Raw genomic sequence first — 27,415 nt, forward strand, 5'->3', positions numbered from 1 at the left:
GTTAAAACAAAATGCTCAAAATATACGATAGAATTGTGCCTGCGGTGTCACGACCTGATCGGTGACTTTTTTGATTTGTTGTCCACTGGAGTGTAAAATATATGCACTGGTTCTTTATTTCTCGTTAACGAATGATCGAGAATTAAGCGGAAATCAATTTCATGATCGATATCGATGCCTTCGTGCTGTGGATTTATGTTTTATAAATAACAAGCCTAGGTTATCAACATTGTGAAAATCAACGACAATATGACGTATTCGCCAACACGAATTCAATTTTAAATTGCGCTTTCCCAGCGCATCAAAAAGGAATTTGGAACATTATTCGTCATAGAAAGTGTGTATGGCAAACGCAGGGTGTCGACTAAAACTTGGAAAACCAGGGAATCTCAGGGAATTCAATTCAAATTCAGGGAAACATTTCTTAATCACAGAAACTTATTAATAAGTATGACTGACTTTGTTAGTTTCAAACAACTTCATTACTCGGTGTAGTTTGAGCATGATTGTTCATTTCAAATTTTAAATAAAGTTGCGAACTTGCGGTTGCTCAATGCTTGAGTCGAGCAAGTTGAGCAAAAAATACTCAAATAAAATGGTATCAATGTTGGGCCTAATATAGATTCAGCTCCCACTCATGGTTGGCACATTGCTGAGTTGAGCAGAGATCCTGAGAGTAGATACAAATCCAGTTCCGTAGACGCTAAACGTTGTTAGTTGTTGCAAAATGTAACCCCCAAATGGGTATGTGCGTCTCTTAATAGATGTCTATTTAACGAAATATAACCTTCGAGTAGATTGGTCCGTCTGCTCAATCCTGCTGTGTCCAACAAAAATCAAAGCGCATTGGAGCGCCTTTGAGTAAATTCAAGAATGGTAAAGAGTTAATAAGAGAGGATGATTTTTTTCTGAATACTTTTTGGAGTTCTTGTTTCTTATTGTGTTTTTGATTAGTTTTTTGATTAGTTCAGAAAATTAACTAAATGAGAATTTAGGACAATGGTCTTGTTTGGCAGGAATTGGTTTGATAGCATAGAGTGGCTTTATTGAGTATCCTTGGTTTTATTGTAAACTTGGTTAGCTCGGAAAATTAGCTTCTCAGTGAAGTTTTAGTATTGCGATGTTGCAATTGTAATGGAATTAGCTTACAGAGTTTTTGAGGTGAAAGCGCTGTTCTTACGATTTCCCACCACAGGAATCCGGCCGTGAATTAGCGGTTGGCGCGAATGTTGTTTGACAGGGCTTAGTTCGAGATCAAGAGCACATTGCTCTCCAAACCTTGCGTTCTCAATCCCTACTCTGCCATCCATTTGCTACAATTTGTTACCCCTAACCTCGAGATAGCCGCGAGTAATCGGCCCCCGCTTTACTAACGATAGTTTTAAGTAATTATGTTATCTAAACAATGAATGTCGGCTCGGCAAAGCTATAGCAAATGAGCCTGGAAAAATAAACGCATTATTAAAAAATAAGGAATGGATCAGCGATGGGCACGCAAATCTTTACCGCAGTTTTCGGACAACGGGTGAATGGTTGTACGAGTTCTTCCTTTTTTTAACTCTTTATTTGTTCCAAATTCAATATAAATTACATTTCATTTTAACCTAGGTGCTCCAGTTACTACAGTAACTTACCAGTCTTAATTGTTATGAGATATATCTTAGTGTTTTTACATTGTTCCTGCGTAGGCATTTCAATATTTTAAACCTGCATTTCAGTAGGGGAAATGACGGCTTCGGCATGCCAGACTATTTTCGGCAACCCAAATTGAAACACTATTTTCACTGGATTTTCTTACGAAAACACTTCGCTGAATGCATGCAAACGATTCTTTATGCTTTCAGCTTCAATTTGACTATATTTTTACCACTGACAAAAAGCAATCTAGCAAGGTTTTCTTGAAATGCAACACACGCACTTCAAATTGTAGCTGATTTTGAGTTGCCGATAATAGAACAGCAGATTTACATGCAGTTCAAATGGAACGGTTGCCGAAGAAAAACTGGTTGCCGACAATACTCGCTCTCACTAGAGAAGATTGGAGCTTTGTAAAAACGTTTCAAAACAGTTTTTGACAATTCTTTCGACTGAAATTGTTAGAGCAGCTGGTAGCAAAAGATCGTAAACAAACCAATACTGCATATGTGTGCGTTCCTTAGAGAAAAATGCTATAGAAAGAAGGTCGCTGCTTAGGTTGCCGAGAATACGTAAATTCCCCTATAACAATTGAAATCTTAAAACTAAAAACTAACACTAAATCTTATCTAAGTATAAAGGGAATTAATTGTTCCAATTGAGGATTGCCACGATTTTTGCCTGAAATTATTAATTACTTTATTGGACATTTGTTCTAAGGTCTCAACATTCGAAATTCTATGTACTTCGGTAGTACTGTACCAGGGAGGCAACTTCAAAATCATCTTGAGAACTTTGTTCTGAATCCTTTGAAGTGCTTTTTTCCTGGTAGTGCAACAACTAGTCCATATTGGCACAGCGTAAAGTATGGCCGGTCTAAAAACTTGTTTAAATTTTAGAAGTTTATTCGTCAGGCAAAGTTTGGATTTCCTGTTTATAAGAGGATACAAACATTTTGTATATTTGTTACATTTGGCTTGAATGCCCTCAATGTGATCTTCAAAAGTTCGTAGTGACTATGTGACTACTACTAGGTTTCAAAAAGGAAGCTCTAGGCTTATGTGGAAATATTATAAGTTGAGTTTTGGAAGCGTTGGGAGAAATCTTCGTTTTTCTTAAATAAGAAGAGACCATATCTAAACTTTTCTGCAGTCTGCGACAAATAACACAAAGACTTCTTCCTTTAGCGGAAATGCCTGTGTCATCAGCGAATAAAGCTTTGTGGCAACCCTGAGGCAAATCAGGGAGGTCCGAAGTGAAAATGTTATACAATATAGGCCCAAGAATGCTACCCTGAGGAACTCCTGCTCTAACAGGTAGACGTTCAGATTAGGAATTTTGATAATTTACCTGCAGAGTTCTGTCAGTTAAATAATCTTGAACTAATTCCATAATATAGAGTGGAAGATTGAACTTTTTCAATTTAGCAATCAAACCTTTATGCCAAACACTGTCGAATGCTTTTTCTATGTCTAGAATAGCAACTCCAGTTGAGCAGCCTTCAGATTTGTTTGAACGAATTAAATTGGTAACTTTTAAGAGTTGATGAGTAGTTGAATGACCATGGCGAAATCCAAATTGCTCATCTGCAAAAAATTGAGTTCGTATTGATGTGAAGCATCATTCTATTTAAAATTATCTTTTCAAAAAGTTTACTTATCGAAGAAAGCAAAATGATTGGACGGTAACTAGAAGCTTCAGCTGTATTTTTATCCGGCTTCAAATTGGAACAACTTTTGCATTCTTCCATTTGTCAGGAAAGTATGCCAAATGGAAACATCTGTTAAATAATTTTGCCGAGAAAGAAAAGGTACTCTCTGGGAGTTTTTAGCTGACGATATAGAAAATTCCATCATCACTTGGAGCTTTCATATGTTGAATTTGTTTAGTTATAGATCTTACTTCGTCCAAATCAGTCCCCAAGGAATCATCAAAAATATTTTCCCGAGAGAAAATATTCAGATAATCCCGAGCAACCTGATTCTCAATAGGACCAGTAAGACCCAAACTGAAATTATGGGAACTCTCGAATTGCTTAGCAAGTGCTGGAATAGGCTTTTGAGGTTTCTTTCAAAATTTTTGTGAGTTTCCAAAAGGGTTTGGAACTCGGGTCTAATTTCGAAACATTATTTTCAAAAGTTTTGTTCCTCAGTGCAGTGAATCGCTTTTTAATTTGTTTTTGCAAATTCCGCCAGATAACGTTCATGGCAGGATCACGTGTTCTTTGATATTGTCTCCTACGGACATTTTTAAGACGGATCAAGAGCTGAAGATCGTCGTCTATTATAATTGAATCGAATTTAACCTCGCATTTTGGTACTGAGGCAGCTCTTGCTTCAACCATAGAAGTAGTCAGAAATTCAAGGGCATGATTAATTTCATCTTTGGTTTGCAAAGGAACGTTTGGATCGAAGTTATATTCCATTAATGTTCGATATTGCTCCCAATCAGCTCTATGGTTATTGAAAGTAGAGCTGTTGGGATTAGAAATTATTTCTTGGGGTATTTCAAAAGTTACTGGAAGGTGATCAGAACCGAAGTCAGTTAAGACTAAATCAATAGTTGAGTTATTTCTAGCTGAAGAAAAGCATGTTGGGTTGTTTGGATATTGAATAGTGTAATAACCTGCAGAACAATCATCAAACAGAATATTACCATTGGAATTGCTTTGAGCGTTATTCCATGAGCGGTGTTTTGCATTAAAATCACCAATAATGAAGAATTTAGACCTATGACGGGTAAGTTTCTGAAGGTCACCCTTGAGAAAATTCTTTTGCTGGCCTACGCATTGGAATGGCAAATAGGCAGCTATAAACGTAAGTTGTCCAAATTTTGTTTCAACAGAAACTCCCAAAGTTTCAAAAACTTTGGTTTCAAATGAAGAAAGAATTTTATGTTTGATTCGTCTATGAATAATGATGGCAACGCCACCACAGGGTCCATCAAGACGATCATTTCTATAAATCAAGTAATTTGCGTCCTTCTTAACCTTATGGGCAGGTTTAAGGAACGTTTCAGTTATAACGGCAATATGCACGTTATGAACTCTCAAAAAGTTAAATAGCTCGTCTTCATTATCTTTAAGAGATCGATCATTTCAATGTCAAATATTTAATGATTTAAATTTCATTGCTGAATTTCAAAGTCATGACACTATTGTTCGCAAATTTTACTCCTGTTTGAATAGCATCAAACATGGAGTTAGATTTAAGCATATCAGAAATCATGTCAATTAATGATTTCTGTAAAAATTCGATTTTAGGGGCAGTAATGCTCAAAATTTCCATTAGAATTACGTTGGTCAGTTTTTTGATGCCTACCCGCTGCAATAGCAGCGTAGGTAGTTCCATTTACTCGCTGGACATTGTTAGCAGCGAGAGGAGTAGGTATAGATGAAGAATTTGAAGCAGAGGTGATATTTGTACCTACGGGTACGAATGTAGAATTTGTACCTCGCTGACCGTTGTTTACAACAGAGAAATTTGTACCTGGTCGGGAACGTGGAGCGTTTCCTATCTGTCGCTTAGAACGAGATTGTAGGATCGCTTTGCGAGTCTTACCTACATTTCACCACAATTTGAACATTTAAATTTCTTAGGATCTTCTTTCACACGACAGTCGTCCTTTGCGTGAGAGGAATCACCACAATTCCAGGGCTGTTACAACAGGCGCGGATTTCGCGGAAACATTAAATGATGTCGCGAAAATCGCGAAGGGACGGATGTGTTGTCACAAAAATTGTGGAATTCATTGTAACCTTTCAGTCCCGGGTTATTTTGCTGTCATCAATTTTGTTGTTCATTTGGCTCTCAATTTTTTACCTGTTCAAACCAAACACCCTACAAATAATCGAGAAATAATCTCAATTCCAAAAGTCACACCGGATTTACACGGAAATTCCCTGGGGTCTGTCCAACGTGAGACAATTTCATGTTTTTTCATTTCCAATATCTTCTTCTTCTTCTTCGCATTTCAAGCTTATTACATATCGCATATTAGCTTATTGCGTGCTCTCAACTTAGTGTTCTAGATGCACTTCCACAGTTATTAATTGAGAGCTTTCGATGCTTGTACCATTTTTGCATTGGTATAATTGTGTGGCAAGTCCAATCATACTTCTATGCCCAGGGAAGTCGAGAAATTTTCCTGCCCGAAAAATTCCTAGACCGGACCGGGAATCGAACCCAGCCACCTCCAGCATGGTCTTGCTTTGTAGCTGCGCCTTTACCGACTGAGCTAAGGGAGGCCCCGAGGAGGTCCAATATGAACATAGCATTTTTCGTTGTCACATCATAAACGAATCGTATATATGCGAGTAATTGCCATGTATACCGGATATTCGAGGTTCTCCAAATCGTCCTGGAGTTCAGTTCATTTGTTCTACTATATCAACCAAGACTGCAATAATGTCTGTAGTATCGAAATATGTCCAAACAGATTCAAAGTGTCTATGTGGATCGTGCCCATTCTATTGCTTCGTATACAAGATGTTATAGATTCTGAAATCATTCTGGAGATCAGATTACTTTTCTACTAGATCATTAATTCAAAATCTATAGTATCGAAATATGCTCAAAAAAAAAATTGCAGTGTCTATGTGGATCATGCCAACCTATTTCTGTGTATGCCAAATGTTCTAAGATTTACAAATCGATATTTCGATACTAGAGATATTATCTCAGTCTTTGTTGATCTAGTAAAACAAATCATCTGAACTGCAGGACGATTTGGAGAACCTAAATCATCTGGTATACGTGAAAATAAATCATACATTATCCATATATACACTATGAATCTTTTTGGACATATTCCGATACCACAGACTTTATTCCAGTCATGGTTGATCTAGTAGAATAAATCATCTGAACTCCAGAACGATTTGGAGAACTTAAAACATCTGGTATACATGGCAATAGTTCATGCATCATCCACATAGACACTGTGCATCTGTCTAGAAATATTTCGATACTAAAGACATTGTCCCAATCTCGGTTGATCTAGAAGATCAAATTATCTGAACTCCAGGACGATTTGAAGAACCTACAACACCTGGATTTCTCGGAAATAGATCACGCATGATCCACATAGCATAGACACTTTGAATCTGATTGGACATTTTTCGATACTACAGACATTATTGAAGTCCTGGTTGATCTAGTAGAACAAATTAACTGATGTCCGGGACGATTTGGAAACAGTTTTTTGTCGCGGATTAGTATTTGAAGTCGCGGATTTCTTTTGAGAAATCGCGAATTTCGCGGATTAAATTTAAAAAATCTTGTAACAGCCCTGCAATTACTCTATGAGGCCGGTAAAGCACTCCTCGTATTTTCTCATGAAAATACTAGAGCTTTTAAGTGCTTTATCTTTAAGATCTTTTGTCATCACCTTTGCATGGGTCCCATCTCATTGCTCGATTCCGGGCAATGAGATGGCTGACTCACTTGCTAAGGTGGGCGCTATGGAAGGCGATATTTACGATCGACAAATCGCCTACGATGAATTTTTCTTCATTTATCGTCAACAGTCACTCGTCAGCTGGCAGAATAAGTGGAGTGAAGGGAGTTTGGGACGATGGCTATATTCGATCATCCCTAAGGTGTCGAAGAGTCCTTGGTTCAAGGGGTTGGATGTGGGTCGAGACTTCATTCGTATGATGCCTCGCCTCATGTCCAATCACTATTCGTTAAACGCTCACTTGTTCCGTGTTGGGCTGGGGGACAGCAATCTCTGTGAATGTGGACAAGGTTACCAAGACGCCGATCATATTATTTGGTATTGTGCTGAGCATCGTGGAGTCAGATCTGAGCTGTGCGATTCCCTTCGGGCTCGATGTAGACAACCTAATGTTCCAGTTCGGGATACTTTGGCTAGACGCGATCTGGAGTTTATGAAACTCAGATATGTTTACTTTAAGAATATTAACATTAGATTGTAAGTTTGATTAACCTTGTGTTTAGTTTGTATTTTGTACGTGTGGGGTTTTTTTATATTTGTTTTCAATATGAATAGAAATTAGTTCATGTTTTAGGATTAATTAAATATTTGTATCGTAAATCACATTTCAAACCTCCCTCTCCCTTTTCCCATCCAAAAAAATTGTAAATCTCCACTAACCTCGAGACAACCGCGAGTATCCGGTCCAGCTCCTTTCCCTTCCAGCTAAGACATCAATAATGTATAACGAAAATGATAACTCGGCTCTGTAAAGTTTATTCGATTGAGCCTGTACAAATAAAGTATAATTAATAAAAAAAAGCCCTGCAATTCATGCATTTAGCTGGCTTGTAGCAATTTTTAGTTCCGTGACCCCATCCCTGCCACTTACGGCACTGGGTGAGATTTTGGAAATTTCCTCCAGTCTTCCTGAAGTGTTCCCACTTCACTCGAATATGGAGCATAAGGCTAGCTTTTTCTAAGGCCTTAAGGTTGTTGAGTTCACTAGACTTGAAGTGAACTAAATAAAAATCATTAAAAATCCCGTTGCGCGAATTGCCAGGACGGGATTTCATTTTCATTTTGATTGCTTGGAGTGGCACAACTATAATTTTGCCAGTTCATCTTTGATCTGATCCGGGGATTCACCGCTGGGCAGTCCTTTCATGACAACCTTGAACACACATTCAGTTTTGGTGTCGTAAGTAACAATAAAGGGTGATACGGTCAAAATTTGGTCAAGGGAAAACGCGTGTAAATCGGTGAAATCGTTTATTTAAAAAATCAAATTAAATTTCTTTTTCAAGTTCAATTAGTATAAAATTCAGGAAAAATATTCAGTTAGGCTTCCGCTTTTCCAAATCCGAATTGCCGGGCCTTACGCTTGACCCCTGCCATCAGATTTTGTACAGCCACCTTGTCCACCTTCTTCGCCGCAGAAAGCCAGTTTGCCTTGAACTGCTGCTCGCCCTTAGCAGTTTTTTTGGTCTTCTTTAGGTTCCGCTTGACAATAGCCCAGTATTTCTCAATTGGGCGGAGCTCTGGCGTGTTGGGAGGGTTCTTGTCCTTGGGAACCACCTGCACGTTGTTGGCGGCGTACCACTCCATGGCCTTTTTACCGTAATGGCAAGATGCCAAATCCGGCCAAAACAGTACGGAACAACCGTGTTTCTTCAGGAAAGGCAGCAGACGTTTATTCAAACACTCTTTCACGTAAATTTCTTGGTTGACAGTCCCGGAAGCTATGAAAATGCTGCTTTTCAAGCCACAGGTACAGATGGCTTGCCAAACCAGATATTTCTTTGCGAACTTTGACAGTTTCATGTGCTTGAAAACATCTGCTACCTTTCCCCTTCCTTTTGCCGTATAAAACTCCTGTCCCGGAAGCTGCTTGTAGTCGGCTTTGACGTAGGTTTCGTCGTCCATTACCACGCAGTCAAACTTCGTCAGCATCGTCGTGTACAGCCTCCGGGATCGCGCTTTGGCCGTCGTATTTTGTTTATCATCGCGATTTGGAGTCACTACCTTCTTGTAAGTCGATAGTCCGGCTCGTTTTTTGGCTCGATGCACGGTTGTAGACGATACACCCAGCTTATTTGCGGCATCTCGGAGAGAGAGGTTAGGGTTTCGCTTGAAACTACCGGCAACTCTCTCTGTCGTCTCAGCGGCTTCCGGTTTTCGATTTCTCCCCGATCCAGACTTCCTGGCTGTCGACAAACGTTCCCCAAACACTTTAATTACATTTGTAACGGTTGATTTGGCAACTTTTAGCGATTTTGCCAACTTTGCGTGCGGGTAGCTCGGATTTTCGCGATGCGCGAGCAAAATTTTGATACGCTGCTCTTCTTGCTTGGACGGCATTTTGACAACTGAAGAGTGAATTCCAAAATCAAAATAGGAGCAACATTCTACACACACACACCTTCAAAATGAGGGGTGTTCAGGTTTTTTAAATGCAAAATTGAAAGAAATACGTCAAGTTGATATTGACCAAATTTTGACCGTATCACCCTTTATTCATTCTCGAAAAACTTGCTTGTAGGATACAGTCCATCACGTTTGTTAAGAAATCCACTATTTTTTTATATAGTCACTTTAACACTTTTGGGTCATTCGTGACTTGTCCGGGGGTGTGATATTTGATCTAGTGACTTTGGCTTTACAGGTATGGATGCTAACCACTACGCTGGAGTAGCATCAAATCCACTATTACATTTGATGTTCATACCAATTATTTTGCGCATAGAGATTTAAATTTAAAAAAAAATATGAAGAGTTCATGGTCAGCCTGTCAGAATATTTTAAAACCCTGAGATTCAGAAAACATTTGAAATCTTGATGTTGAAACGATTTTTTTTTTAAATTTAGAGATGTCCTATATTTGTAACAGTCCCAAATTTTCAAATTTTTAACACATCTCAAAATTGGAAAAATTTAACAAGCTACTGAATTTTTACGTATTTTAATTTGAGAAGCATGCAATTAGATCCCATGCTGAAAAAAAATACAGAAGTGCTGATTTTTTTCTGTCCCCCCCAGATTTGACTGTTGTTTGTCAAAAATAAAAGGTATTAATTTAAGATAGACAGAAGCCGTTGATGTGAGGCACACTAATAGAATCGAAGCGTTCCATCGGATGTGGAATTTTCCTAACTGGGTTGGAACTTTTCCCAATTAGTTGAAAATCGGCACTCATCAGCCGTTCGAATTGTTCGCTGACGGTCGCATACGAATGCCGTGGGGTTCACTTGCTTGATTTTCTACGAACAAATTAGTATTTGTACGAAAAGATCCCACAAGCTTAATACAGTCAACGTCACAATTCACCAAACCAATTCTGTGTGTATTTTAATAAAACATTTTTTCACAGCCTTCTTATACTCACGTGGCCAAGAACAATCGGATCATAATGTGGGAAAAACACACCACTCGATAGTATCTAATCGTTAGTCTAGGCACCCCTACCTGCCGCCCATATGAGCTTGAAACTCCGCGAACAGCAAGCGATTGCTTGGATAGCGGAAATTAATCGACATGTTTTCTTGCTTGCTATAATCGCCAATAGTGATTTAATTATACGGTTCGACCAATGCTACTAAGCGTATGAATCTTTCAAAGTAATGCCCGTATAATACAGCAATGCGTATGGCGATCGTTGTTCATTGTACGTTAGTCAGTTGATCGGTGAATGAAGGCTCGATGCGGCAGCACTCAATTTCAAACTCAAACTTTTACCGGTCATTGAGAATTTACCTTGTTTGTTTTATCTATTCTGCAAAATAAATAGCCTGTACGGCAAAGCCGACTAAAGCAAAATGCGTAAGTAGTTCTTTCTGTCAAATCGAGTTTTTCGACCTACATTTCTTGGTATTGTTTAACAAGTATCTTTTTCTTTTCCTTCCCATCCAGGGGTCCCAACGATGCTGTCGGAGGTGGACGAGTTACCCTCGGTCCAGCTGGGGGACTACACCCTGCGGTTCGAGCTGGAAGATCTTACTCCGTTCGGGAAGGAGGTTGCCACAAATGAGCTCCGCGAGACACCGGAAATCAAAGCCAAAGCCATCGAGGAGCTCCGAGAGATGCTGAAAGGTATGTGCAATGTTTTTATGGGGGTAACAAAAAAGTTTATCCTTCAAATTCCTGTTGACTTTTGTAATGCGCATATTTGTTATTTTCTTAATTAAATCAGTTTATTGAAAACACGTATATTTCAATAATATACAGATCGTAGACTGGTTGCGCTTGTATTATGAATTTGATTTACCAGTACGTTGTTGGAATAAATTATTTCCCTGTGGGAAGAAAAATGTGAACACCGATCGTTGCACGCAGTAAACCTCGTGCAGTATAAGTCTCACTTCTTTTCGTATAGAGGATGTAATCTTCGTAAGAAATCTATTTCCATAAGGCCATAATATTTTTGGCGGACTTGTTCTGCTTCTCGTCGCGATTAGGGGCCTTTTGTACCTTGAACGTTCGAAGCCCAGCCTTAGTTTTGGCCTTCTGGACAAAACTTCGGCTTAGGTGCAGCTTCTTAGCCACATCCCTAACGGAGGCGTTCGGATTTCGGTTGAAGGCCCCAACTACGCGGTTGTGATTTTTGGTGTTGTACGGAATACTTTTTCCTTCACTTCTGGGCTTCCGATCGGTGGTCAACCGTTCCTCGAACCGCTTAATCACTCGCGACACCGTGGAATTTGCGATTCCCAACGTTTTAGCGATGGAACGATGCGAGAGATCCTTGTTCTCGTGATGAATGCGCAAGATTTTATCACGCACGAGCTGTTCTTTCGACTCCATTTCCGCGAGTTTTGATCACAGGACTTTAAAAGTTAGAGCAATTTCATAGTGTGGCAATTTCATCGTGGACACCCTTTATTTCCATAATATTTCTACATTTTATTATATTTATCAAGGGGTAGGTCACTCAGCACAGTGTGTCAAAAATACAGTAGGGCACACCATGGCTCATTCATTGACATGGTACATATCATTTTTTGATCTCTAAAGTAACTGGCATCACTGCATTATTTCTGCGCCTACACAGTGAGGATGTGTCAAAATTTGATTGTTGACACACAACATTTTTGGCATCCGCAACAGATAATTTCGCCGGAGCCTTCAACTCACTTTTACTGTTATGGTCTGCGATTGGAGCAACGGAAGATTTAATATGAATATTTGGAAGCCACGGAATTGGGCATTTTATGCACTCCTGTATTGACTTGCAGATGTTTCACTGATTTTTATCGTTAGATCGCCATTGAACTGATTGTAATGGCGAACGTTATAGCTTATTTATCGCGTAGTGTTGTCTAATCTAATCTAATATAATCCAATACAAACGCAGCCAGTACGAGAAAGCATCCTGGAAAATGATTAGGTTAGATGAGGTCTAATCATTTTTCTTGTCTAATTGATGTTTACAGCATATCTGAGATATGATATAAACATCAATACGGCCAGGCCTACTGCGTTGTATTTGCCGCAAAGATGATTCTTGGAAATTAATGGGAACATTTCTTGAATCTACAGGGGTGGAAGGATACGTGGACATACCGTACCAATCGCTCCGAGTTACTATGTGTAGTTGTGTGTAATGTGTAAATATTTGTACAATACTGAAGAATCATAAAATAATGCAATTGAAGGATCTTACCGAATTTTCTTCTATGTTGGTAATGATTCTTTGGCGCTTAAAAGTTTCGTTGGATGCATCCGCTTCTCCGATCGGGAGGTTGCAGAAAAATCCAAACAGCCGGCTTGACATCGGCCTTGCATGTCCAAAACCAGATTGTGAGCAATCTCGTGGCAGGCGAGCTCTTTGGAATGATTAGTCACCCCTCCAAAGAAATATGCCACCAGGAAAATCATCTTTCACGATTGGTCCTTCATTATGAACAACATCGCAAACTGCGTAAACACCATGGCACCAACCACAAACTTGAACCGCGGATCATAACCGAAAAACATCATAACACCATTCGAAATCCGTTCTGGACACGTGCTGGCCCATTGCGGTCACTTCTTGCTTGGGAAATACTCCCAAAATGAAAAAAAAAATCCGAATTTCACAACACTGCTTCACGTAGAATAGTCTTTAAAGATCTAGGCCTTTGAGTTTGACTATAAACTGGTGCTTTCATATTTTTCTAGTACAGATGAAAAAAAAAAAAAACTACAACTTTTCTGAAAAAAGTATGTAGCAATCTATTACTTTTGATTTCATGCAACCAATCATAGAGCGTAGCTCGAAAGGGTTAAGTCGAAGCTACGAAAATTTGTCCAAAACAGAGATCTTCAAAAAAGTTCTTGTTGTTTCTTAGTTTAGGGTTCCAAACACTTCAGTGCAGCGGTTCTCAAACCACCAACAAACTCAACCTTCCGATGAATGGGACCCACATTAAGAATTTCCATACACTAGCAACCCACCAATATTGATATTGAAGAGTATGACCGAAATTACCACCCAAAAAAAAAGCCTACAAAAATGGCCTTTAAATGTCGAAATAATCACTAAAATTTCACCAAGGTTCAACAAAAGTGCAATAGGGTAGAGCACTACTTCGTCGTAATCGCCCATTTCCGTTCTATCGATCAGAAAAGATCAATAATATCAATGATTTCACCATGCACAAATCAATAAATGGTTTGTTCCGATGCGTTAGTTCATTAGCTACAACATAAATCCTATTAGAACGCATTGTATGAATATTTACACTCATTGTTCTCAAAACAAAAGAAGCGCTCCTAGTGAATCCTCTTTTTCTACGTTTATCCGTAGGACGAAGAAAATCTAATGGGGTTTCAATGCGATAGGACGGAATTGAAACTCGTAGAACGAATTTAGAATCAAGAAGCAGTGTTAGATTTTAAACAATATCTCAACAATTTGTGACTCTTTATCAAATCCAACGGTACGTATGGAAAGGAGAATGCATTTAGAAGTCATCTTTGACAGAAATGTTCCATTTTTTGTTTAAACTCGTTCAGAAAAGAGAGGTAAAGCGCGGGTTGTGCTTAGTAGGACGGAAATTAAATCAAAAACCCTAGCTAATCCCAAAGTATTGTACAAACGCCAAAATTCCAACTTATACACAGAGAACATAAAAACGCCAAAATTGGAAGGCTGTGTAGTCGTGGAATTAGTGGGAGCAATCCTCGACCATTAAGGCGTATTGTGTGTGCCACGAAGTGACGGTTCGATATCCGTTACAGCCGGAACTTTTTGTAAAAAGAAGATTGCTTTACTGCTTTACTGGAAGTTGCCTGTTGACAAACAGATGTAACTCATTAGATAACGCTCACAAAGCTGGTTTGCCAAATCTAAAACAATGTTAAATACATGTTCGATAGAATGATACTAGCGCTCTGGTGGGGAATTCGCGAAACTAATAATATTTAAATTGAACGTGGAATGCGTGTACGACGATTGAGGAAAAAGCGTTACGTCTGTTTGTCTGTGGTAAAGTGTTCAGTCTGTGCAACCTCTGGTTGAAGACGGTGTCGCTTACAAGAAAAGAAAAAGTCACTTTACCGGATTCAGAACAAAACCAAAAATACTACTTACTCATTTTTTAGAATAGATTTGATGTCCTATTAAAGGTTGAACACGAAAAAATCCGGACTCGAAAATCTTGTTATGGTTTACCATAGGTCCATCATCTTTTGCATGAGCACTGTTCCCACTTGTGTGGCTGCCAAATTCCATTTTTCGCTTGAAATTCTGCATTTCCATTTCCACCTTTTTTCTTCAGTATGTGCTTAAATAATTGGTAAATTTGCTGGGGCAATATCCCAGAAGTAACGAAAGTTTCACTTTTCAGCCCCAACTGGAGATTGCTTACCAGACAAGGAACTTTTTGGGGAATTTCGACTAATTTTTTATTTTAAATTCTACCGAGCACTCTTCCGATCAACCGAGGTAATGCTTATTTATTGCGTATTGTTGTGATAATTAATTGACAATTAAGTGTGAAATTGTGCTGTGTGCCGTAGAAGAATTATTTCTTCTCGAGCCTCGTAGTGGTTTTCTATCTAGATAAGTATGAGAGCAGTTGCCGTTGCAGCTGGTTCTCGTTCAATTACAGTCAACTTTCGCTCGTTGGACTAAACCCGTAGCCCACTTAGTGAAAGGCTTCGTTAGTTGGGCTGAGCTGTCAAGCTGAAAGCTGATCCACCTTGCCCACTGCACGCCTCTTCTTCTTATTCCTAATGGGTCGCTTTCGAGAACCATTTTCACTGGGTCGTCGTGCGGCATTCTTACGATGTGCCCAGCTCACCATGGTCGCCCATTTTTTGCAATGTGATGGTTCTCCCAACAGCTGTAACGGTGTAATTCGTGGTTCATTCGCCTTCTCGACGTTCCGTCATCCATCTGCACTCCACCGTAGATGGTACGCAACACGTTCCGTTGGTACGCAACACGAGGTTGGTCCTCCTCGAGCATAGTCTAGGTCTTGTGGCCGTAGAGGACCACCAGTCTAATCAGCGTCTTGTAGATAATCAACTTCATGCGACGGAGAATTTTATTCGACCGGTGCGTCCTCCGGAGTCCAAAGTAGGCATAATGCGTCTTTAAATTTCTCTGCTGGTATCATTTTCGGCGGTCACCAGCATGCTTGGCATACACAGTTTTGGTCACGAACTACTCATTTGCTAATAAATCTGCACACAGTTGCCGGAACATAGTTCTTTTTGAAGCAGTAGATAGAATAGAGTGTAAGCTTGTTATATATATGTAAAAAAAGTAGATTTTGATGCTAGTAGTAAACTGTATTTGTTCTTGCGTTGTAAAAATGAGGTGAGAAATGGTCACTACACATCTCGGAATTTAAGTGTTAAATTGATTAGTGTTGATTCAAATGTTAAGCTTTACCTAATCTTCGCATATCTATAGTAAACTATGAGCCTAATCTATCAATTACTTTAAAGAAAAATAAATTTCAACATCTGAGTGAAAAGTTATTACCAAATGAGCAGTTAGTGTGTACAACTGTGCATGCCAAGCATGGTTACCAGCATGCTTGGCATACACAGTTTTGGTCACAAACTGCTCATTTGCTAATAACTTTTTTTTTAGTAAAATTTACGTTTATTTTCTGGGTTTTTATGTTTCAACATTTGATTTAACATTTCAATTGGTTAGCCTTTGGCTCTTCATCTTTGTTCTAGTTAATTGGTTATTCTAATGTGATGATTGCGTTTAGCGCTAATTTACAGGATACCCTTTGTGGGATTGTTTTGGTTTGAATTTAAAAACTTGATAACCTACCTACTTGAGCACCTAACTACTTAAACTAGGTTGCCAAATCACGAATGATCTGGTGGTTTGATCGTAGACAGGCGACTCTGAACCTTTCCAGCGTGGAAGTCTTTCGCTCCTCGAGGGTTTGAAGACCGGCCAGGTGGTGAATCTCAGAATTAAAAGTTCGCGGTGGACTGTTAAGGATCATTCTGAGGATCTTGTTTTGGATTTTCTGAAGCTTTAAGTGGTGGCACTTAGCACAACTTTCCCAGATTGGCATACCATACTCAATAGCCGGCAGAATGATTTGCTTGAGGACAGCAAGCTTGTTTTTGAAGGACAGGGTGGACTTCCTGTTTATCAGAGGGTAGAGCGACCTGATCAAGATGTTACACTTGGTGGATGTCTTGTCCACATGGGATCGGAATAGCAATTTGCTATCGAGGGTGAGACCAAGGTAGACTACTTCACTCGACCATTCAATGGGAGTGCTATCAAGATGGATCTTGACGTTAGCAGGCGGAACAAGCCGAGGTGAATACGAGTGTGGAAACAGAATGGTTTGTGTTTTAGCTGCATTGATACAAATCTTCCAGCTCTTAAAATAGTCGGACAAAACATCCAGGCCTGATTGTAGTTTACTCGCCAGAGCACGGATCACTCGACCCTTATAGATGATGGAGGTGTCATCTGCGAACATAGACAGAATACCACCACCCGGCAGGGGAGGAACGTCTGACGTGAAAATGTTGAATAGGATAGGCCCAAGCAGGCTACCCTGAGGGACCCCTGCATCAACGTTGAACGTATCAGAGGGGACATTGTGCAAGTAGACCTGGAATGATCTGCCCGACAAGAAGTTTTTGATGATCTTCACGAGGTAGATCGGAAAGTTGTATCGATGCAGCTTGTACACTAAACCATCATGCCAGACATTGTCGAACGCCTTCTCGACGTCCAACAATGCCATGGCAGATGTATTGGAAACGGACTTGTTCCGCTTGATGATGTTAGTAACCCGTGTGAGTTGGTGGATGGTAGAGTGGCCTTTCCTAAACCCGAATTGCTCTTTGAGAAAGATGTTATTATCATTTGAAAACACCAGCAGACGGCTGAGTATCAATTTTTCGAATAGATTCGAGATGGAGCTTTTGGCACTGGTAGGATCTTTGCCAGGCTTGTGTATTGGCTTGTGTATTTGGCTAACTTCCAGCATGCAGGGAAGTAACCAAGCTCCAAACATTTGTTGAAGATAACGGTTAGGTGGTTGAAGAAGTCAATACTCAAGTTTTTCAACTCGAGGTTGACTACACCATCCATACCCGCAGCCTTCATGTTTTTAGTACTTCTAATAGCTGCTATCACCTCATCAGCCGATATTCTACTATGATCATGCACTACTACGGGGGTGAACATTGCCTCCAGTACGGCAGGCCCATGGGGGCTCACCATGGTTTGACCAAGATTATGTGAAATCACAAAATGTTGGCCAAGAGCATTGGCCTTTTCAACTGGGGTTATCAGTAGGGATGGGTCTAAGTGGTCAACAGAGGAAAGCGGAGGGATCGGTCTCGACTTGTTTTTCAAAATTTTGGTCATCTTCCAAAATGGTTTTGCACAATCTGGGAGAGAGCGAATCTTTTTGGTAAAATCGTTATTTCTGAGTTCCACCATCCTGGCCTGGATAATTTTGGTTAGCCTATTGACATTGGTCTTCAAGTGGGGCAGCCCAGAACGCTGGAACTGCCCACAAGGTTCAGAGTATGACTCACCTGTCTGGAAGCTGGTACGTGTTGCTCCCTAGCACGGGATATCGCTTCTTCGATGGCTTGCAGACACTGATCGACTTCTTCGTACGACTCCGGTAGGACGTCGTAATCGATTGCTGTGTCCACACAGCGCTGATACTGCTGCCAGTTGACACGATGGTAGTTTCGCCGGGAAACTTGAAACCTATTGGCCAAGGAACCTACTTCGGCCGGTCCGAGCTCAGTTCCTGATAGGCGATAGGTTGGGAGATGTTATCGCCAATGTTGCTGATGAAGATGTCGATGGTGGCATGAGCTCCGGATCGACTCAACCGGGTGGGAGTGTCCGGACACAAAATGTTGTAGTGGGCTTGCTGCAGATCGTTGTATAATATTGTGCCGTTCTGATTTCGCCGACTATTGCCCCAGGCTTGATGCTTGGCGTTCAGGTCGCCAGCGATGACGAAATTTTGCCGCCGTCGTGTTAGCTTGATGATGTCTTTTCGGAGGTCTGCGGCCGAGCCGTCCCTAATGTTGGTTTGCTTGGGGCAGTAGACCGCGATGATGGTGATTGGATCAAGTGATGTGCTCACCTCAATTCCGATGGCTTCGATAATTTTCAGCTGGAAGCTTGGTAGCAGCCGGCAGCTGATGTTCCGCCTCGCAACGATGGCCACTCCACTCCCCCGGAGCTGGTGCGGTCAAGCCTTACGAGCCGAAAGTCGGGAAGGAAGACGTTCAGCTCGGGCTTCAAATGAGTCTCGGTGATGACGGCTATGTCGATGTGCCGTTCGTTGAGAAAGTCAACAAACTCGATGTTTTTGCTCTTCAAGGAGCAAGCATTCCAATTTACGATCTTGATGGTTTCACGGTCCATACTTAGTGACAAGGGACAGGGCAGCATGTAGCTGTTCAGATCGAGTCTTGCAGGTGCGCATGATGATGATGACCTCGGCCACGAGCGTCACAAGTTCCTCCGAGGTGAACGGAGAATCGTCGACAGGTTCACCTGAGACAGCAGCAGCGTATGATAAACCAGGGGCGGTGGATGAACCTGGAATTGGCTGGGCCGCAGCAGCAGCGAGACGATGCTGAACTGTCTGACTGTTGGGAACCATTTGGCGCAGGGTTGGCTTGTTGGTTGTTGGGTGGAAGCGGGGCTAGGTTCGGAACATGTCGACGGGGTTGGAGAGCTGGGTACTGGACTTCCGTGAGTACAGGAGGCGAACGATGATTACGGAGGCGACCGACCTGGTTGTTGATTGTAGCCTTTCGACGGATATTAATGAACTCCACTCGCTTGGGACATCCGCGATTGGAGGCTTGATGGTTTCCACCGCAGTTGACACACATTGGCTCAATGTCATCAACTTGCTCACCGGACGCAGTTTAGTGAGTTCCAGCACACTTGCCGCAGTTTGTCTTCATATGGGCAACGCCGACGTCCCGTAATTGCTCAATGTTGGGTCGCAGCGTTCGACTTCGACGGGTGTTATGCACCGTCGAGAGTTTTGAGCGCATGCATACTTCAACTAAGTAGTGGTCCGAATCTATGTTCGCACTGCGGTACGTGCGGACGTTGCTAATGTCGGAGAAGACGGACGAACTACCATACCACGGGAGGCTGCAACGTTCACGCATCGCTAGTCGTTGTCGTTCGATACGACATTCAGGCTGGTTAGCCCTCCTTCGTGTGGGGGCAGTGCACGTTGATGATGCTTTAAAAGACGGCCCTTTTTTTCCTCTGTTCGGGACATAACACCACTGCGACCAGTAATTTGATCTATTGTAGTATATCCCGTGTCCTTAGTTTAGTGCATGTCGTATTACTCCATCACTATTGAGAAATGATGAAGTATTTGGTTTTGATACAGTTGTTATTCTTGCCTTCATCGCAAGGAATCGATTCTAACTGAAAGGTCCCGGTATTTATACCCTTTCGGAGTGTTTAAACACCCTCTAAAGGCGCGCCCCTCTGTCAGTCAAAATTGGATTCCTTAGCAACAAAATTAAAGAATGACACCGCATGCATCAGAACCCTAGTCTTAACCACTTCAAACTAGGGAACAACGAATAGAAGACTAGGAGTCGCATAGTTAAAGACAAACTAACTCATTTTTTCCTTGTTTCAAGATCATCCTCGGTCCAGGCAACCCGAGGACTTATCACTATCAACAAGCCATAAAAAGTAACAAGGACTAAGATGTGTTCCTTTGATTACTGAAAAATCCTGTTCCCCTAGTTTGAGGTACTCAAGACTAGGAATCGGTGGTGTATCTTACATCCCGTAACGTACTACGAAAAGGTAATCTACCCACGTTACGGGGCAGAAAGAAACGGCCCTTAATCCTCAACTTGTACATCCTCACGTTGATCGGCTGCCAACCAGTCACGCGTTGGCGCATCTTACCCAGCTCTGGTAGAAAGTAGCTGCTCGATGCCCGCTTTTCCATACCTTTTGTCGCGTCCAGCAAAGCTCCTGCAGTGCTTCGGCTTCGAAGTTGCGTGGTTAAGTTCGTCATAGATTAACCTATCGCAGCCTGGGAAGCCGAACGATTTGCAGTTTGTATAATAATATATGAGCACTTCCATGGTCACACTTGTATTGTTTTTGTCTTGGGGCAAGACAGCTTTCGATCATGAGTATAGTCGGAGTTAATTTTGAGTAACTCTGAGTAACTCGCATTGCTCAACAACATTTACACATAGCAACCTGGTTGTTGTGTTCAAACCGATGCTGTCAAGCAAAGATAATTCAGTGGCAACATTTCAAAGGGGCGTTGCATTTGTAAATTTGTAATACGTATTTCAACATTTTGAGCGGCGTTCTTTCAAACTAAAGCTTAACCGACAAAATATTTCAGCAAATGAAAGGCAATTGCACTTTCGTATAGCACGCTCCGAAACATTAGCAACCACATAATACGGATTCTGATGGACAATCACAAGAAGGATTCAGGGCAGTCCCAGAGGGATTCTGGACAATCCCTAGAAGACTTCGAACAATCTCTCAAGTATTCCAGTTAATCTAAAAGGGGATTTCTGACGGAGGGACTCTGAACTAGCCTAGGGGTGATTCCAGACAATTATCAGAAAAGATTTCATACACTCTCAGAACGGCTGCCGGACAATGTCAGAGGGGACTTCGAGAAAACCCAACAGGGATTCTGCACAGTCAAACTGACAATTTCAGTAAAAATTGAGAGGTATTTCTGACAGTCCAGAAAGCCTTTTTCTAAGAGTATTAGGTGAAACAACGGAAGTTTCTAGTGACAGTTGACCATTATTCTGACTTTACACCTCAATTATAAATAATTAGTAATGTTGAAGTTTCCTCGTGCCAGAGAATAATTTCACAGAACAAGAAGCCTCTTAGATCGATTTTGAGAGGTTGAGTATTAATTTTCATGAGCTAAAATAATCTTCTCATAATATTAGGTCAAATTCCAACTTCTTTGGTCTTGAAATCACACCACCACATCACGAAAAACTTCGAAGATCATCAATCCCTAGAAAGCAAAAGAGGCCCCTGGCCTGGGCAAAATCAATGCAACTTGGATCTTTTAATAATGAAAACTAATATTGCCGTTTCATGGTTGTCCATTTTTCATTTTCATTTTCATTTTATGATGTACAAGGGGGTCACGGGCCATGTCACCGATGTGAATATTCACACCATCCATAATACACCAGGGAAGGGGAGAGGAGTGAGCAACACAGCATCTTTACCCATGGGAGTTAAAAAAGTTCTGCGAGGTACACTTATGGTGAACCAGCGGCTCAGGGATTGTAGAAAGGAAAAGGGTTGGGTAGGTTTAAAATGCAGAATTAGATGCCGTCACGATTGAATGCGCATGTTTAAACAACGTTGATCCAGGTACCTATCATATAAATTTGCATATAATCTAGTTATGATTATTGTCAATAATACTTACATTTCGATAGAGATGATGCTACCTACTTTACCTGTTATGTGATACTTATCATCACAGAGTCCAACCTTGAATCGCAGACCAGGTCCACTAACAAAACACTCGTTCCGAGAAGGGGCTTATGGTCTTCTTCTTCTTCTTCTTCTTCTTCTTCTTCTTCTTCTTCTTCTTCTTCTTCTTCTTCTTCTTCTTCTTCTTCTTCTTCTTCTACTTCTTCTTCTTCTTCTTCTTCTTCTTCTTCTTCTTCTTCGTCGTCGTCGTCTTCTTCTTCTTCTTCTTCTTCTTCTTCTTCTTCTTCTTCTTCTTCTTCAGGTTCGCTCACCACCCGGAATGAAGGCTCGGTGCGGTTAGTAATATCAAACAGTGTTACATACAAACGAAAAAGAGATACAACCAGGATTAGTTTTTTAAAGTCATAGTTCCATCTGAATACCCAACTAACCATATCTCAGTGACATTGTCCCACTCTGAACCCACACCTAAAGCTATTTTGTGATTATATGGTTACTTTGGTACTCACATGAAATGTTGTGCAAGTACCACAAGTTCAACAACGCCCAACTATGGACAGCTCAATGTTAATACCATTTACTCTTTGAATCAGCTTACACAAACATGATAATCTGCTAAAAAAACATCTAAGAATGTATAGAGATAAAGTTCAAAAATACAGTTTTAACTGATGGTACTTTATAAACATCAAACTGTCCAATATTGGACCCTGCCAACACACGGCGCCTGCACGGCAATGTGGGCCGTCACTTTAGAGATGAACTAGCCTAAGGCTAAAAATCTCTTAAATAAAGAATTAAAAAAAAAAAAAAAAATGTGGGCCGTCAGAACGGTTCATCGGTTGCGAAGTGAAGTGCTTCTCAAACTGAAGCGATACATTTCTCAATTTTTCAACGTTATCCTAACGTAAATTTAATATTATCACCCATATGCCCGTCCACACCCGAAACCCATCCACCACACAAAATCAAATAAAAATGTTTCTGTATGGCAAACACGTTCAGACATAAACGAGAATATGGGTGTATATCTTCACTGTAACAACTACGGGTAATCATCGAAAATACTTGCATTTTACTCAGGCACTTTTGAGCAAACTGCAATCACTCTCTCATACTCGAAATGTGCCACGACCAAATTGGCACAACGATGCCCTATACGCTCTCTGACCAAAGCGCCGGGAAAACTAATATTGCCGTTTCATGGTTGTCCATTTTTGAGGAAATATGAGCAACTCAAATTTACTCGCAGCCAATGTATTTACTCTGAGTACAGCTGTCTTGTCCCCTGGTTTTTGTATAAATAGTACCCATAATTATTATACAAATAATGCTCAGTCATCCAAGTGAATCCGCGGCATAACTGTTACCAGTTCGTTAAATGCTATACTTAATTATCTTAAGTGAACCCTACACGATTGCTTTTATTGACAATAATCGTATTGTCAATACATGCTATATTGACGTCAATATATCGAGATTGACAATATTTCTGAATTCACATCATCAATATTATAGTCAAGGTTGCAAAGACTCATTTCAGCTAAAACAATGTTTTTCTAAAATATGAAATAATTAGATGCCATGATTAAATTTTGAATTGGTAGGATACAAAAAGAGCTTGCAAAGAATGTGTTTGACATATTAAACCTGTTTATTTCACTTCATGAGAGTCACAGTCAGCGATTTTTCACAAACTCACTCACTCACTCACTCACTCACTCAGCGATCAGCAAATCGCTGATTGTGACTCATAGAAAGCAAAATTTACAGGATTTATGTTTCCAACGCATACTTTGTAGCCTCTTCTTGTAAGTTACAAGTAAAACATGCCATCATACCATCTTTTGGTTTTATTATTCCGAAAAACATTATTTTAGCTGAAATGAGTCTTTACAACCTTGATTATAGTCAATAATTCCCCTTCGCGTCAATATATTGATGCGTGTGGGGTTTGCTTTAAAGATAAATCGTCCAGTACAAACCTTTGTAGGGGGTAAGCGGTAGGACCATCATCATCATCATCAACACGGTGATTTTTCAACTCAGTTAACCCGGAGGTGAACAAATTAGAAATATGAATAAATGAGTCAGCAATTCCTAAAATATGAAATAAGAATTGGTAAATTAACTAAAATAATTTAATAAAATCAAACCTCCATTAGCACTCTACAGGAAAATATTTGGCAGTTCTGTTTTATCTATGGAAGATCATGGCCTGCTATGATAAATCCATAAACAATTATAGCAGTAATCGTCATTTGTCAAATAGGGGTGATGCGTTTTGTATGGCAGCTTAGCGTAAAAAGCAGGATAGAAACCTAACGCTTCTAACGTGCCGCAACTATAGCAGCATTCAACCCTGACAAGGCAACTTGTGGCATCCAGACAAAAATGTGGAATACTGTTAACGCTACGCATTGACATATTTCAAATGTTCGTTGGGGTTTTGCGCCAATTGAAGACGGAGTGCGTCACTAATAAAATGTGTAAAACGTTAATTAAATATCTTTGCTTGCGGTACAACGAGGGTACTCCAAGAGTGAAGAGTCACAATCATCAATCTGTTCAAACCGGAACAGTGAAGTGAACGAAAAAATCCATTGACGTCTGCCATGTGACACACTGCATACGAGCTGTAATTGATGTTGTCCGACAAGTTTGAGATCATTACTCAACAAACACCAAATCAACGGATTATTTGTCATAATGACCGCCGTTCCAGTCTCTCCTGACATGTATGCTCTGTATGACTAATGGTAGTTCTCGGATTAGCAATTACCAACCAAAAATGGCTAGGCAAACAAAAAATAATAATCGAAGACTTCATTGCAAAAATGTATAGCTATTTTTTAGCAAGGTCACGTTTATTAACAAAACCTCAAGTGATGAATGAGCCTCACCGCTTTCAGTTCTATAACCAGTGTTCTGACTTTTTTTTTTTACTTTTTCAACATACCAACCTATAGTTGAATACCCAGAACTGCGCTGGAAATAACAGCCCTGACACAGCAAAAAATCAGAAACTTTGACCGTGAAAAAAAATGCTCGTGTAGGTGTAGGTGCCTTTAAATGGAAGAAGAAAGTACAAGTACCTATGGGCATACACAGCCTACTACAACGTACTGGGCCGACCGCGCAAACTAGTTCACGGCATGCTGCTTTTGTTGCTGGTGCTGCTGCTGTTTCAGCTCGCAGTACTAAGTGATGGCAGGCTACGACGGCCGCCGCGTGACCTTAGCATGTATAATAAAGCGAGCGATTATGTCTAGATGTTGCCGTTGTTATCACTGGAAAATACATACACCTGTGTTCAATATAATAGCAGCGCATGCCGATTTCCAAACAAAATAGTCTACTTTGACAAGTTGTAACTTTGTTCTCTTAAGATCAATGAGCTGAAACGTTCGCCACAAAACTACAAATATGTTCAATTTTTCGATTACAAAATACCAATTTTTTGGAAGCACCTGCCGGAAAGTGAGATACTAGGTAAAATTCTTCAAAATAATAGCAGGAATAATAATTTGCATTTCAGCTCAATTTTGAGATTTTAAATTTTACATTTCTCAAAATTCTAACAATAAATTAACAAATGTTTGTAAAATTTTGTATGGAAATCGGCATGCGCTGCTATTATATTGAACACAACTATAGGTAATGATCGGATAGTGAATGCAAAATTCATAGCGACGGCGATGAGTGGTAGGGTTTTTGATCTAATTTCCGTCCTTCTAAGCACAACCCGCGTTTTACCTCTCTTTTTTTAACGGGTTTGAACAAAAAATTTAATATTTCTGTCAAAGATGACTTCTAAATTTATTCACCTTTCCATACGTACCGTTGGATTTGATACAAAGTTACAAATTATTGAGATATTGATTAAAATCTTATACTGCTTCTTGATTTTTAAATTCGTCCTACGAGTTTCAATTCCGTCCTAGCACATTGAAACGTCATTAGATTTTCATCGTCCTACGAATAAACGTTGAAAAAGGGGATTCGCTAAGAGCTAATGAACCAACGCATCGGAACAAACCTATTATTAATTTGTGCACGGTGAAATCATTGATAGGGGAAATGTCTCTAATGTTGGCCTATGGATCTAAGATTGGGCGCATCGCTAAAAATCTGCTATTTCAGGCATAACATTTTCTTGATGGTTAGAAAGAACCGGAACAGCAAAGTTTAAAAGTAGAATGGATTTTATTTAACGACTAGCTTGAGTGGAGTCTTGAACAGGAATGAAAAGTTTTTCACCGTTGTTTATTTAAGAAAACTTAGGTTGCTAGGGGTGACGTTCGGTCTCCAAGGAAATGATTAACCACGCCGCAATCCGTCATCTGGAGCTTCTTGGAAAGAGCACGCTTGATCTCCTTCACCAGGTCCAGTCGATCGCCAGCAATGAGCAAATCGTCCACGTAGATGATTATGTATACCCCCCCTCGATCGTCGATCCTGGTATATAGACAGTAATCATGCCGGGAACGGGTAAAGCCGAAATCCAGTAGAAGGTCGTTTAGCTTGTTGTTCCAACAGCGGGGGCTTTGCTTGAGTCCGTACAGCGATCGATCCAGCTTGCAAACGAAGTTCGGCGGTGCTGCAACTCCTTCGGGTATGGCCATGTAGACGTCTTCTTCAAGCTCACCGTAGAGGAATGCGGTCTTCACATCGAGTTGGTGAACGTGCATCCTTCGGTGGGTTGCTACAGCAAGAACGGTTCGTATCGTGGCTAACTTTGCTACGGGGGAATATGTTTCGTTGTAGTCGACTCCGGGCTTCTGTTGGAATCCCTTCGCCACCAAGCGCGCCTTGTAACGGATCGGTTCGCCATGCTCGTCCGGCTTGATTCGGAAGACCCATTTCGATTTGAGCGGAACCACACCAGCAGGGCATCTCACCAATCGCCAAGCATGGTTGTCCGCTAGCGACTGCAGTTCCTCACGGACCGCTTGCTGCCAAAGAGCTTCGTCGGCTCGTCCAGCGATCTCCTTGTACGCCTCCGGGACATCGAAGATCGAACGCTCGGCCTCATCTCGTCCAATGGAACCGTCAAATAGTACATCGGAAACGTTATGGGGAACATCTGCAGAATGGGATTGCGCGGCAGTGAAAATTTTTCCAACCAGAAATTCTTTCAACTTACCGGGGAGTCTGCGCTCCCGTTCGCTGCGCCTCGGGGTTTCCATTTCGAGGTTTGAACCACGGTCTAGTTGCGAAGGGAGCGCTCCGGTTTCTTCAACACCGTCGTCTTCAACCTCGCCTTCTTCATCATCAGTCAGGATGTCGTCATGTTGAGCCACCAGCGGCTCATCGGGTTGAACGGACTGCTCAGGGGTTTGCACGTCTTCCTCATCTTGATCCTCGAACTCGTACGGAGCAACAACCAAAGGAGTTTCGTCACGG

The 27,415-nt window shown here is 40.8% G+C and overlaps 1 protein-coding gene across 2 annotated transcripts in view; it reads left to right on the plus strand.

The window, feature by feature from the left end:
* Positions 1-27,415, plus strand: part of LOC135711096 (alpha-tocopherol transfer protein) — a 63,922-nt gene that overhangs the window by 29,917 nt on the left and 6,590 nt on the right. The window contains exons 2-3 of one of the 2 annotated variants that reach the window (XM_065233838.1): positions 10,859-10,890; positions 10,981-11,160. In XM_065233838.1, the coding sequence (XP_065089910.1) occupies positions 10,887-10,890; positions 10,981-11,160 (184 nt within the window). In that variant the 5' untranslated portion in view covers positions 10,859-10,886. The remainder of the gene's footprint in view (positions 1-10,858; positions 10,891-10,980; positions 11,161-27,415) is intronic. The other variant, XM_065233839.1, reaches the window with a different exon arrangement.

This window comes from Ochlerotatus camptorhynchus, unplaced genomic scaffold (genome assembly GCF_037179485.1).
Source record: "Ochlerotatus camptorhynchus isolate MF236.1 unplaced genomic scaffold, CSIRO-AGI_Acam_v1.1 ptg000418l, whole genome shotgun sequence".
Classification (NCBI taxonomy): Eukaryota; Metazoa; Arthropoda; class Insecta; order Diptera; family Culicidae; genus Ochlerotatus; species Ochlerotatus camptorhynchus.